The following is a 12,828-nucleotide window of genomic DNA, read 5'->3' on the forward strand; positions in this document are numbered from 1 at the left end:
CATGGTCTGAGTGAAAGTGTGCAAGGGATTGGATGTCAGTGGTATTGGTCAGTACATCTATCAGTATGGCAAGCTTTGGGACAACGCTCAAACTGGCAGCACAGAGGTCCCTGAACACAATTTGGAAGGCCAGCCACCAATCATCGTTTCGCATTCTGGTGTTGTAAAGAAGGTAGTGGTGTATACGGAATATCGTCACACTTCTGAACTACTCATGCCTGCATCACCAAGAAGGCAAGCCTGACTTGCATTCTATTTACTTACATGTACCTGTTCCACATCACAATCAGAAACTGTAGGATCAACTTGCATGGAGTTACTGGGCATGGATGCTGCGCCAACTGTACCGAATCTTGACCTGTGTGACTTCAAACTCTATTTTCCATGCTTTCGCTCATCAGATTGTCACCAAACTTGATAACTTGAATGATTAATAGTGTAGAATCAATTTCGAGCGAAAAAATAATTTTTGAAAAAATTACACATGTTCAGGTTTCTGCCGGCTGGGGCTCAAATATTGTCCTTGTGGGAGGTCGAGCAAGTTGTGTTTAAAGGCGTGCAGGGAATCCGAAAGACTCCCACCTTCCGACCCGGAACATATTTAGATTCTGATAAACACGATTCAAAGCCTCCCAATTATTTTGTAATACTTGAAGTATAGATATAAGAATAAGAATAATAATTATACTCTCACACAAAACAAGCTCCGTGTAGCACCAATCATGGCAGGGGAACCCGACCCTCCACCATCGCCAACTCACGAAGCAATCGGGAATCGGAAAGAAAATGATTTGTAATAACCGCTGACACTGTTTTAGTACTTCGTTGCTATGTTGAACGGATTTTTGGTTTTTCTATAATAAGTATAGTGTGGTCGTATTGTGGTGTAATAGTACATGTAAACTGTTTTGACAGTTTTTAACTTACTTTAATGGGTACCTGTTTTGTACCGTTGCTGTTCCTGGATGCTGTTCTTCGTTTTATCTATTTGTCGTATTATATATTGGCTACCTTGAATACATTATATCGTCCCATTTCATATGATACATACCTGCATTTCTATGTTAAAAAAAAAGATTGTTTCCTGTTATTTTTCATTTAGAACGAGCGATACATTAAAACCATGAGAGTATGTCAATACACCATTACAGCAAAGCATGTTAACATGTGCACTGCACTTTAGGTCATAGTTACATTATTTTTATTTATTTACACAAGAGAGAGTTTGGAAGCTTTGTCACAACTCCGAGTTTCACGTATTTCTACGATCATCAGGCAACTTTTATTTATTTATCTATTTCTGCACCTCGTGGCATGTCATGACAGAAAATTAAATTGAGGAGAGGGTGAGACCAACCACGGAACAAGAGAAAAAAAGAAAATGAAGAGCACGTACACAAAATTAGAAATCATACCGCAAACGCTATGCCTTCTTGCATATAAATGTAAATGTGTACGAATCCAGTTAAGGTTCAAAAAGTGGGATATAAATTACTGACTAGCAGAGGATACCATAAAAAATCATTTATGGCATTCCGTCATATGATAGGAAACTGGCATCATAGTGAAGACGACCAGAATACGCACTGCAGCGCGTGAGAAAATGGCACACGCAAACGGCCCTTTGTTGATGGCGACAATCTGATTTTCTGAGAAAAGAACAACCTGAAGTTACATTAGCATTCATTTGCTGTATATTCGCTTCCACTCACGGGAAAAATATGATAAGAGAGTGCCAAAAAAAGTTTCCGTCCTTCCAGATTGCTGGCCCCCTCCCCGTGTGCCCGACACACTACAAGACTTGAGTTAACTTCAGCACGTTTCCTTTGCGATTCCTTAGAATACCGCACGTTCCTGAATGTTGTTGTTCACAATGGAAATTTGGAATGAAGATTTGCGGACGCGGTTGAAAGGAGTGCCTCATTTTCTCATGTGTCTTTGAATTACTAACCGACTCCATTCTTAAATAATTCGTTTCTGTGTGGTGTCTCACGTTGCTGTGCGCAAATGTGCTTCTTTCCGTCTTCGTCTTTGTGTAGATGAATGTGTTCCAAAGACAAAGTGTGAAGCAAGATACACACCCTGCAAATCACGTTTGGTTATAGATTTAAATACACTCATGTAGTCTTCCTGATTCAGTCCATGTACTCTCATGGTATTTGCAGACTCTTCGGCAAACACGCTCAAGCACGCAAATGCAAGGGTGCCGCTGCATGGCAAACTCTTCTGCGACCAAGGTGTGCTCCCTACCAGTTTCCAGATGTCCCAGAGTGCATCTAAACCACACTCATTGTGCGTGGAAGATGTAGTGGCCAACACACAGGACCATTGCCCGTTTCTCGTAGGCTCTGTCAACGGCGACCGATATATTGGTATTAAGAACGATCATCCAGGCACTTGGGGCGGATTTTGACTTTTCGTTTCGCCCATAATACATTAAATGTTATCTTCTGTTTTATACGGAAACTGGAATGAAACATGCTGCTCGAACGAGATGAAAAAACCGAGAAGGACATTGGTTCGACTCCACCTGAGTCTTAGCTTGTTCTTCCATCTATTTTCACCATACTGATATCGGTGATGTTGGTGATGCTTAGTGTGAACGTCAAACATGCTGATGTCAATGGCTGTATTCAAGTAACTCCTTTTTGCTTGGTGCGATACTAGATGTATTGTCTCCAGGCCGATTATTTATTTACTTGGACTAGTTCCTTTATCAATTTCTTGCTGCAGTAGTCATATCTCTCTTTTCTTTGGATGCGTTTTCGTGCTTTTTCGACATAATTATGATTTACTAAGGCAGAAAGAGGTGCTGGTTGATCATCTTTGTAACAATGACATCATTGAAGGTCCTTGGAAGTTTTCAATCATGCTGATATAACCTAACCTACATGTATGTGCGTCATTTCACATTTATATGTTACTGTACATGTATCTGCACGTACATGTTGTTGTGACGAGAGAGTTTTGATCTTCCTCATTCAAGCAGAGCAGTGCTTACAGCAGGTGTTGCAGTGTTTTTGATTGCTAGGGCTAAGTAGTTCGAGTTTGCGTTTAGTAATTGGCTGTTCAACTGTGCACCAGTATCCATGTCTGCGAGACTAACCTGGCTTTTTATAGTACACTAAGACAGAAAATGACACTAGAGAAAAACACAATTTGTGTAGAATGTTCAATGTGTGCATTCCTTACATACATATAAATACAACATAAAGTATTAGTTCTAATCTAACGTGTGTGTCGCCCTGGAAACGCAGCGTCTTTTTAAGTTTGTATCCCTCGTGATGGATTGGTGGGTAGATTACTAAGAATAGAAGTATGTCTCTTCAAGCACAATCAGCATCAGCCTACTCAAGCTCAGCTGATGCAGAGCGATTTCCCAGCAATGAGCAGAGAGTGGTGCTCTCTTGAAGGTTTGACGAGTGGTAACGTAACATTTTACCGAAATACGCTTGGTTCCCACACAAATGGAAGTACAGTGTACATGGACGGCCTGTTGAGTGTCGTGGCAGCATCCTTACATTTTATCCCTACATGTACTACATAAATGCGTGGGCAAATCCGTACCTCTACAAAACTGACTAAGGGTCGTAGTCAGAGCATTGTTTTCTCACCCCGTGCTTCTATCGCCTTGTAACATCTAGAGAAAAGACCCAGCACTCAGAACAAGTACTTCTATTAGCTCTGAACTCAAAAATCAACTGACCATGCCTGCATAAAGATACTAGCTTAGCGGTACGCAAGGCGAACACGTGGCCATCCAACAAATTACGTTATTTTCGACTCTCCCTTACACACCACAGCAACAACAATAGAACTACAGGGTCGCAGCAACAGGTAGGTGCTCCATTCTTGCACCGCATAATTATGTATTAATACAACTATGCCACATGCATAGACAAGCATTAAAACATGATGTTGGCAGCGTCGTACACATCGCTTTAGCATAACAAAAGGAAAACAACGCAAGACAGTAAGCGATCCAAGCCATGGTACACTGGATACATGAACTCCCGATAAAAATGCGACCACCACGGCCTAGTGCACTGATTAATTGGAATAGCCGCCAGCGATAATGATGGAGATGCTGATTAACCCCATATAAGCCAGTCTAAAGCCATTTTGCTACCTTAATCAGTACAGAATTGTCTGAAATTAGCCTTCGCGACTTGCACCAGCGCAGCACCCCTCCCCCCCCCCCCCACACACACACGGAAACATGCTCGCCACATACACACACTGCTGCTTACTCAGCCAACAAATCGATATGCACATACATATCTAGCAATGACTATCCAATCGGGTGGGTGGGTGGGATTTGCAACTGTACACCACAGTGCAAGAACAACAAGAACACTGTCTTCAGACCAGCATGCACCTTCATGTGCATGCTGCAACTCCGCACTGTCCAGCTAGTGCGTAACGCACTCCCAGCACAGTCCGTAAACTCTGGACTGTGCACTCGCGTTTCGAAAAGAACAGCATTTCTTGTTTACTTCGTTGCTCTCATCCAACAAGGAATGAGGCATTTCGGACATGCAGTCTCGCGTGGTGCACTTGGAGATGGGCGTTAGTCTTGACGTGGATGGATTCATGAACGCCTTCATGCGGATGACGAGCAGGCGCGGTGATCCACTACAGGTTCTGTCCGACAATTCCACCAACTTCGAAGGCGCTGCCAATGAACTGCGGAGATTAGTGGGCGCGATGAATGAAGGCGTGGACCGACGATTAGCGGACAAGGGAATTCGGTGGTCCTTCAATCCCCCCACTGCCCTTCACTTCGGTGGCGTCCATGAGGCGCTCGTCAAGTCAGCAAGGCGCGCCATCTATGCGATCCTGTCAGGCGCGGAAGTCAATGACGAGGAACTCATGACCGCAGTGACTGGCCCAGAGGCACTAATGAATTCAAGGCCACTTACGTACCAGTCGGCCGACGCGAGAGATCTGTGGCCACTGACGCCCAACCATTTCCTGTATGGACACCAAGGCGAGCCATTTATTCCCAGAGGAACGGACACCGTGGAGCAAGGCCATCGACAGCGCTGGCGGGTCATCCAGAGTCTGGTGTTGCAAGTGTGGAAGCGCTGGATGACCGAAATGCTTCCCCTGCTTCACCGCGAGCAAAACGGCGCCAGCCGCAACCCGATCTCGATATCGATGATGTTGTGCTGATCGTCGACGCTGCTGCACCCCGAGCCCAATGGAGGCTCGGCCAGGTAGAGCAGCTGTTCACCGGAGTCGATGGGTGGGTCAGAGTGGTGCGAGTGAAGGTCGGTGACACTTCACTTGTCTGCCCCATTGCACAGCCGTGCAAGATTGCCACGGATTGACTCTGTGTGTGAGCGGCACATTTTTGCTCGTATCTCTCCTCATCTCTCTCCACTGCTTTTTGTTCGGTCTATTTCTTTATCGTTTTATTGTGTACTTGATTAAATCTGGTTTAATCAAGGTAGGGGAGGATGTTCAGAAGGTCTTCCGATGAGACACACTGATTGTGACGTCACGATGCATTCCATATATCGCATGTTACATACCAATAAGTTTGCTACTCGCTGCGCCTTGCACGCCGCGACACACTTGGACTATGCATGCCTTTTCCGTGTGATGCGTCGTTTGCACCACGTGGCTCCTGTTATTTGAATTTATTTGAATCTCGCGTGCTTTTCTTTCTGGGTAAAACCTATTAATATATTATTGTTTTCCGTTCTGTTCTGGCGGTTTTTGGTCTTGCCAAGACGTTGTCAGCCAGTCAGTTTTGCTTGTCAGAAAAGTAATGACAGTTGATGAACACCTCTGAAACTCACTGTTCTATTCGGCCTCATTTCCTGCATGGATATTATTTTGTACTACTTGACCTAGAAGTCTTAGAATCCAAAACCTGCGTGGAACATCCCTTAGAACTTGGAAATAAATTTTGCAAATATCTGTAATCGTGTGGAAACTGAACATCCTCAGTCCTCGATCATTCAAATACCAACACTTCCAACATTTTACAGTAATGTGAAGTGTTCTATGTTATAAAAGACTGAACAAAATTCGGTATGATGAAGATTGTCACCTTCTCGTCTTGTTATTTAGACGAGTTTGAGCTACAAGTACATAATTATGATTACCGCAATCCAGCCGATCACTTGCAGGTGACTGCATACAAGCACTGTCCTAGACTCCACCCCCTCCCCAAACGCACGCCATGGCATCAGTAAAGTAAGGTAACAGGGATTCGCGGCAGCATCACCTGACGTGTCTAGGAACACATCAAGCTAAATACATTTGCATCGGCGGCCCACCACTTCGCATATATCCTCATTGACAAATGCAGACCTGACAAGTGAGTCCGAGGCAGGGGAGAGGGGTTAAGGTCTCTCAACAAATGATTGGCACAATCATTCACACTTCTCAGAAATTTCCACCAGTTATCACAAATGCAGACAGTACCGTGGGCTCCGTTCTTGGGTGCCTGAAAAAATATGGCACGCACGGTTTTTGTCCTGTAAGCATACAACAATGACGAGACAACCACTAAAATCAACCATTATGGCATGCTAGTGTGTCCAGGTTGGTGTGTGATATGCTACCACTCAAGTACGAGACCAAAGCAACCAAATTTAGTTGCACGATATACAATTATATTATGTAGATGTGACACACCGAAAATATAATATCACTAGACCCTACTCGTACAAAGTCCAAAAGGTACGCTACATGCATATGGGTGCACTGGTATACAGTAAGCAGCAGGTATTTATTGCATGAATATCAGTAAGCCAGAAGGAGCTTATCCCCGCTCGCCACGGATGCGGCGTGCCAGCTGGATGTCCTTGGGCATGATGGTGACACGCTTAGCATGGATGGAACACAAGTTGGTGTCCTCGAAAATGCCGACCAGGTAGGCCTCGCTTGCTGCCTGCATTGCAAAGAGGCACAAGAGAAGGGTGCAGATCAGAGAGTGCACAGAAGGCCCAACACACCAGGGCAAATCACAGCAAAAGAAAACTGAAGAAAAAACCCAAATATGACTGTGTCGAATCCCATGACCTGAAGAGGCCGAAGTCCACCACAGATAACGCTTAGAAGTCTAACATGACTGGGGGTAATGGTGGAAAGTAAGTAAGTACAACGTTGTCTGAGATTTTTTACGTTTCCTTTCTTGCTATTCGATGCTGTATGCTTTTGTACGAGTTCTGGCCATCAGGTTCCTGTGTAATGCGACGCCGTGCTCACATGGATGTGACCGTTCAACATCTTCGTATTTCCGTTGCACTTCTTTCGTACCCTACCTGAAATTTCTATCAACCCACATGTACACAATACAGGAGGTACAAAAAAAGAATTAAAGTAGGAGTGTTTCGTTGTGACTCAGAGTTTGATGGTTAAAACCAATCATGAGACAACACTTTTGTGTGCCTATTGCGTACTACGCTCTGCCTTTTTCGGGCATTTGAGCACTATTGCAGATTTCACATTTTGGGGGACAAAATTCGTAGTATCCCAAATGATGTCCACAATGTTTTTATATCAATTTACATCAAGCTTGCCAGCATAATTGCTGGAACGCTGCCTGACGGGTGCCACACGGGTGCCACGCAAAATGCCAATGAAAGCGTTAACGCTATGATCTGGGGCATGTGTGCGAAGGAGAAGTTGTGGGAGCTGACACACTGCGTCTTGCTGTTGGCCTGGCAGTGTGAATTTCAACACGGGAGCCAAGGCACTAGCCCAGATTCTTCAGACTGCAGGATGCCCCGTTGGTGAATACACCGTGGAGACACTCAAACTGGAGGACAATGCCCGTATTGCCAGTTCGATACGCAAGGCTTCTGGAGAAAAGGAAGAAGCGTAGGAGGAAGAGGTTGGAGGAGGCTACTATGAGAAGGATGGTGTCACTAACCAAACCGGATTCTTCTGACCAAGTCATTGGGTGTCAAGGTACTGTACTGCCTATTTGTTTTTCGTATGCTTCATATTTTGTATGGCATGTAGTGGTTTTTCAGAATCAGGTGGACACCAGACAGTACGTTTGCCTAAAATCAACCTGTTGCAGTGAACGTCAGCGACAATTCATGCTTGTGGAATCTGATCTTTTTTGCGGCGATACGGCATTTCATCTTTGAGTACCCACAAGCCTGCTATTTTGCTTTTGCCACACTAAAGAACACCCAGGTGCACTCGATTTACATGCTGTGACTCCAGGTAGGACTTCTCTTCAGTCCTTGTACAGATAGCATTCTTGAAAATTTGCGCGGAAATTTGCGTGCATAAAATGTTGCTATAGGCCTAGTTGAACAAGCTGTAACGTGTTTTTGACCGTCCTTATGCTATTTATTATAACAAGTGTTCACTACAGTAGAAGGAGTTTGGTGTGAGAAGTGTGTGTTCCAAATTTGAAGGTGATCCTTTATCCCTACCCTATACTACAACCGATAGTTTGTGAATAGATGCGGAAATGGCCGGCAAAGTTGTAATCCCCCCACTGCCTCTGTGTACACAATACATATTTTCAATAGTACCTGATTCTTTTGGTCAGGCTTCCCCCCTGTGTAGAACATGCTCGTTAAGTTCATCATACAATAGGGAACTACTTCTCAGCGAGTAAATAACATTCCCGTTTTCTTAACCTGATCTTTTGCCCTAATAGTCATACCAGAGTTTTGAGCACATACAGTATTTGGAGTACTTCTTGTTAACAATTGAACAAAGAGTACATAACGACTCCTGATGCTGTACTGTGACTGTGATTAGCATTACTAGTACAAGTACTTGAGGTGGAACTCGTCTCTTTGCCACTTTGGACAGAGTTTCGCCGCCCACACACAACTGCTGACACCACGATCTCATAACCCCGAAGAGTGTGCAACTCCTGATCAGTCCCTGTATGGAAGCCCGCTCGGCGGAATTCCTTCATTGCGTCATTTTTGGTTCAGTGCGAGGTGTCACGTCTATGAATTCTTCTAAAATTTACAGTAAAACCAGGATGCTTCCCCAGGGTAAACTGCCTAAACTTCGATTCTAGTTTGAGCCTCAAGGAGCAAAAGGGAAAGAGAGGGAGAGAGGGAGAGAGACATAGACAAATAGAGAGAGAGAGATAGAGAGAGAGAGAGAGAGAGAGAGAGAGAGAGAATAGCCCAATATCAGAATGAAATGATTGTCCTCGACGGCAATGCAATATTTTTAACAGCGTCCTCACTTCTTCCTGTCGCGATGTCCATGTATTATTGGAGAAAGAGTTTGTTTTGAGAAAGTACGACTTGCACGTCCAAAATGTTCTCAAAAAAAGCTTCGAAAAGTTGAGGCTACAGCCTTAAGTTAGAAGCGGTTCAGGGTATAGTTATCCGGAAACCGCAAAAAAACCCAAATTTACCTCGGGTGACAAGCTGCGCATGACGTAATGTAGGAATTTCGCCCAGCGCTGGGTCTATGCTCGTTGCACAATCTTGGGGGTTATGAACTCTTGCTGACACCCACACGTACGAAAGAAGTATATCGAGAGGACACCCACCTCCGCAAAAGCTAAGCAAAATACTTTGCGATTAGTAGCGTTAAGCGATGGCCAGTGTCCATAGCGCTATATTACTAGTATATGTATGTAGTCTTGTAGAGCCGTGAGTTTCCTCATGTTCATATTACAGTGGATTCGTCAAATTATAGGAAAGCGAACACAGCCTACGAAACAAAGACTTTAGACTTACCTGAAGAGTACCAATGGCCGCCGACTGAAAACGAAGGTCCCTCTTAAAGTCCTGACCGATTTCACGAACAAGATTTTGGAAGGGCCGCTTGCGGATGAGAAGCTCAGTGGATTTCTGGTAACGACGAATTTCACGAAGAGCGACAGTACCAGGACGATATCTGTGAGGCCTCTTCAATCCACGAGTTGGGGGAGCACTCATACGAGCAGCCTTGGTGACAAGCGCAAGCTGCTTCCTTGGACCTTTTCCTCCAGTTGACTTACGGGCAGTTTGCTTTGTTCTAGCCATGCTGACACAGAAACAGTTTACAGAATTTGCTCTTTAGTCCTCTCAACGACTTCGGCAATGAACAACTAAGCAAAGTGTACAACACAAACCAGATACTTGTACAGTCAGTGTGGCCTATAAAGTTGGCGGCTATTGCTAATATTATACCGGCTGGAGTGATCACTTTTCTCAAATTTATTTTAATCGGCATAACTAAGTGCACACAGTTATCGGGTGTATTAATAATCCCCTATAGTAATATATCGCCTATAGTGATGAAATTCATTTTCAAAAGACCTTAATTACATTATTTTTGCATCGGCTATAGTGATTGATGAACACATGTAAAATCAAGTGCTGTCAGAGGAGAACAGGGTGTTACTTCTTCGTGAAGAACTTACTCACCAGTGCTGTTTGGTGCGTTCTGCTTGTAAAAGTTGCGAAATATGCCTCCATCGTGAGGAAATGCTGATGTTGTGTGTCAGGATATAGACTGTAGCCAGCTATGCAGTGCCTACATGTATGTGCACAGACAACTGAGTCAATTGACACCCCGCTCGCATATATTGCATGCAGTATCGGTCATAGTAATAATTATATCGCTTATAGTGGTAAAATGCTCAAAAGCAAACACCAACGCTATAGGCGATACTGACTGTAAGTCGAAACTAACTTGACCGCTATAGCTGGCGAAATCATTTCGCTCATTTGGAAATGATTGATTTTCCAGACCTCTGATTTGTGAAATCTCACCATTTACGCTGGAAGGTTGCTAGGCCCTGGCGGATAATGCTAGCATTATCTAGCATAGTAAGCACTTTCTGGATACTAGCATTGTATTAGCATTATCAGCAGGTTTTGCAGAAAACTAGCATATTCTTGCGAAAACTAGCATATTCTTGCAAAACATGGGATTTTCGTGAGAATTCACAACTCCCTAGCCCTTGCGATCGCGTGAGGCGGGCGCGCAGCGTTGATCATGCATGATGATGATAATGTGGCAGCGCAGACTGCAGTGCAAGTGGTGTACTCTGCAGTCTAGATCCTCTACGGCTCTACATGTACATGCAGGCTTTGTAGCTATTAGTGAAAGGTTCCGCACATCATTACTGTCTCATCGCTCACTCTAGTGAGACAGTACCGGTAAGGTGGCAGTGGCGGGTTTAGGGGGGCGCGGGGGGCGCGCGCCTCCCCCTCAAAAATTTCGACCTAGTTTCGAAAAATAATACAGGGCGCGCGCCAGGTCGAGCTAGACTAGGCTCGGGGCGCGCGCGGCCTGAAACGATTGTCCAAAAGCGTTTGCACGGTGCTGTGCTCGATCTGGTGTTGATTGTACACGCTACAGACTAGTAGTAGTACAGTACACTGTACAGTCTACAGAGCTAGAGAGTAGAGTAGAGTCTACGTACAGTGAGCATGCACGGCTACAGAAACACGGTGACCTGACTGTGTACTGTTGTACAGTGTGATCCCTGCCGGGACGCGCTCGACGCGTCTTCAACGGTACAAACACCGAAGAAAAGTCTTCGATCGAGTCAACCAAAACACGATTCGAATGCCGAGGGCTCAGGCGATCATCCTCGTTCGAATCGTGTTTTGGTTGACTCGAAGGCTTTTCTTCGATGTCTCAGGGACATCCCAAAAGGCCAAGCTCTAGCCAGCAGAGCCTAGAATTTTTGTAAAGCGTTCCTGTGGCGGCGCAACTCCTGCTGCCGCTCCAACAGGAAACAGTGGGAGTGATGAAGTCGCTGTTATTCCAGACAATCCAATTGAACTTTCGGAGCGGACTGACAGTCAAACTCCGCCAGACGTGGAAGAACCTGTTGTCAGCGAGCAGCCAGGACATAAAGAACAGCGCACAGTGACAAGTACCGCTGCCTATGTAAAGGATGGTTTGAGAGCGGTGAGAAATTGTTGGACTCGCATATTAAAACAAAAGAAAAAAGCAGTTGATTCGCTCACATAACGGCAAATTTGAAGTTTACAATGAACATTTGTTGCTGCGTGTACAGAAATACTGCTCATGGTGTGTGAGATTTACGGCTTGTTGTTGTTGTTGTTGTTGTTTATTTTACTTCACCAAATGAACATGCAGAGATGCCTTCTCACCTGCCCATAGGACAGGTTCTCAGAGAATGATGAAGGGATGATATGCAAGGGAAAACAAGAAATGATAATAATAATAATAATTATAACTTATAAGACAGAAAGGACCAAAAGAAGAAAGGGAAAAATTTATATCAAGAACAATTTCATGGAGTCAGAAATAGAAAGACAATAATTTCATGGAGTCAAAGAATAGAAAGACAATCTCATGGAGTCAGGAACACGTGGTTGATTTTATAGACATGCATGCACAAATGATTGATAGATGAGAAGGTTGGAATTTATGGCAGATAATAAAAGTTTAACGAGGACAAAGTAAGTATATCAATGGCAGAAAGAGCTTTTCGGAAGGGACCAGGGACACCTATCACTCTAAAATCAGAGGGGAGAGCGTTCCAGAGAATGCTTCCCCAAAACATCATGCTCCATCGTACCGCAGGCCCACGGAGAAAGGGAACTTGAAGCAAGTTCGACACTTGTCCCCGTGTGGTGCGCTGATCCTCCGGAACAGTCTCTGGGGCCGTTCGGGTGAATAACTGTTGAAGAAGGGGCTACAGGAGGAGCTTCTTGACATTGGTTTTCAAAATGGCTGACCTGGGACAGTAGCATGATGTCATCTACCCCCACCCCATCCCGCCTTGATCCCGGCTGCAACCCCCCCCCCCCCCCCTCAGCCAAATCCTGGACACGCCACTGGGTGGTAAGTAACAAAGTACAGTAAGTATCGTTTATAAAGTGACCGGATATAATGATATACCGGTTATAG

General features: G+C 44.7%; 1 protein-coding gene across 1 annotated transcript; it reads right to left on the reverse strand.

Annotated features, from left to right (window-relative positions):
* Positions 1–6,402: 6,402 nt before the first annotated feature.
* Positions 6,403–10,201, reverse strand: LOC135824602 (histone H3.3A-like). The gene is made up of 2 exons (XM_065337334.1): positions 9,690–10,201; positions 6,403–6,907 (listed from the first exon to the last, which is right to left on the reverse strand). Exons 1-2 carry the CDS (start codon positions 9,975–9,977, stop codon positions 6,779–6,781), a joined length of 417 nt encoding a protein of 138 aa, XP_065193406.1. The 5' UTR covers positions 9,978–10,201; the 3' UTR covers positions 6,403–6,778.
* Between the last annotated feature and the right edge of the window lie 2,627 nt (positions 10,202–12,828).

Source organism: Sycon ciliatum, chromosome 9, assembly GCF_964019385.1.
Source record: "Sycon ciliatum chromosome 9, ocSycCili1.1, whole genome shotgun sequence".
NCBI lineage: Eukaryota > Metazoa > Porifera > Calcarea > Leucosolenida > Sycettidae > Sycon > Sycon ciliatum.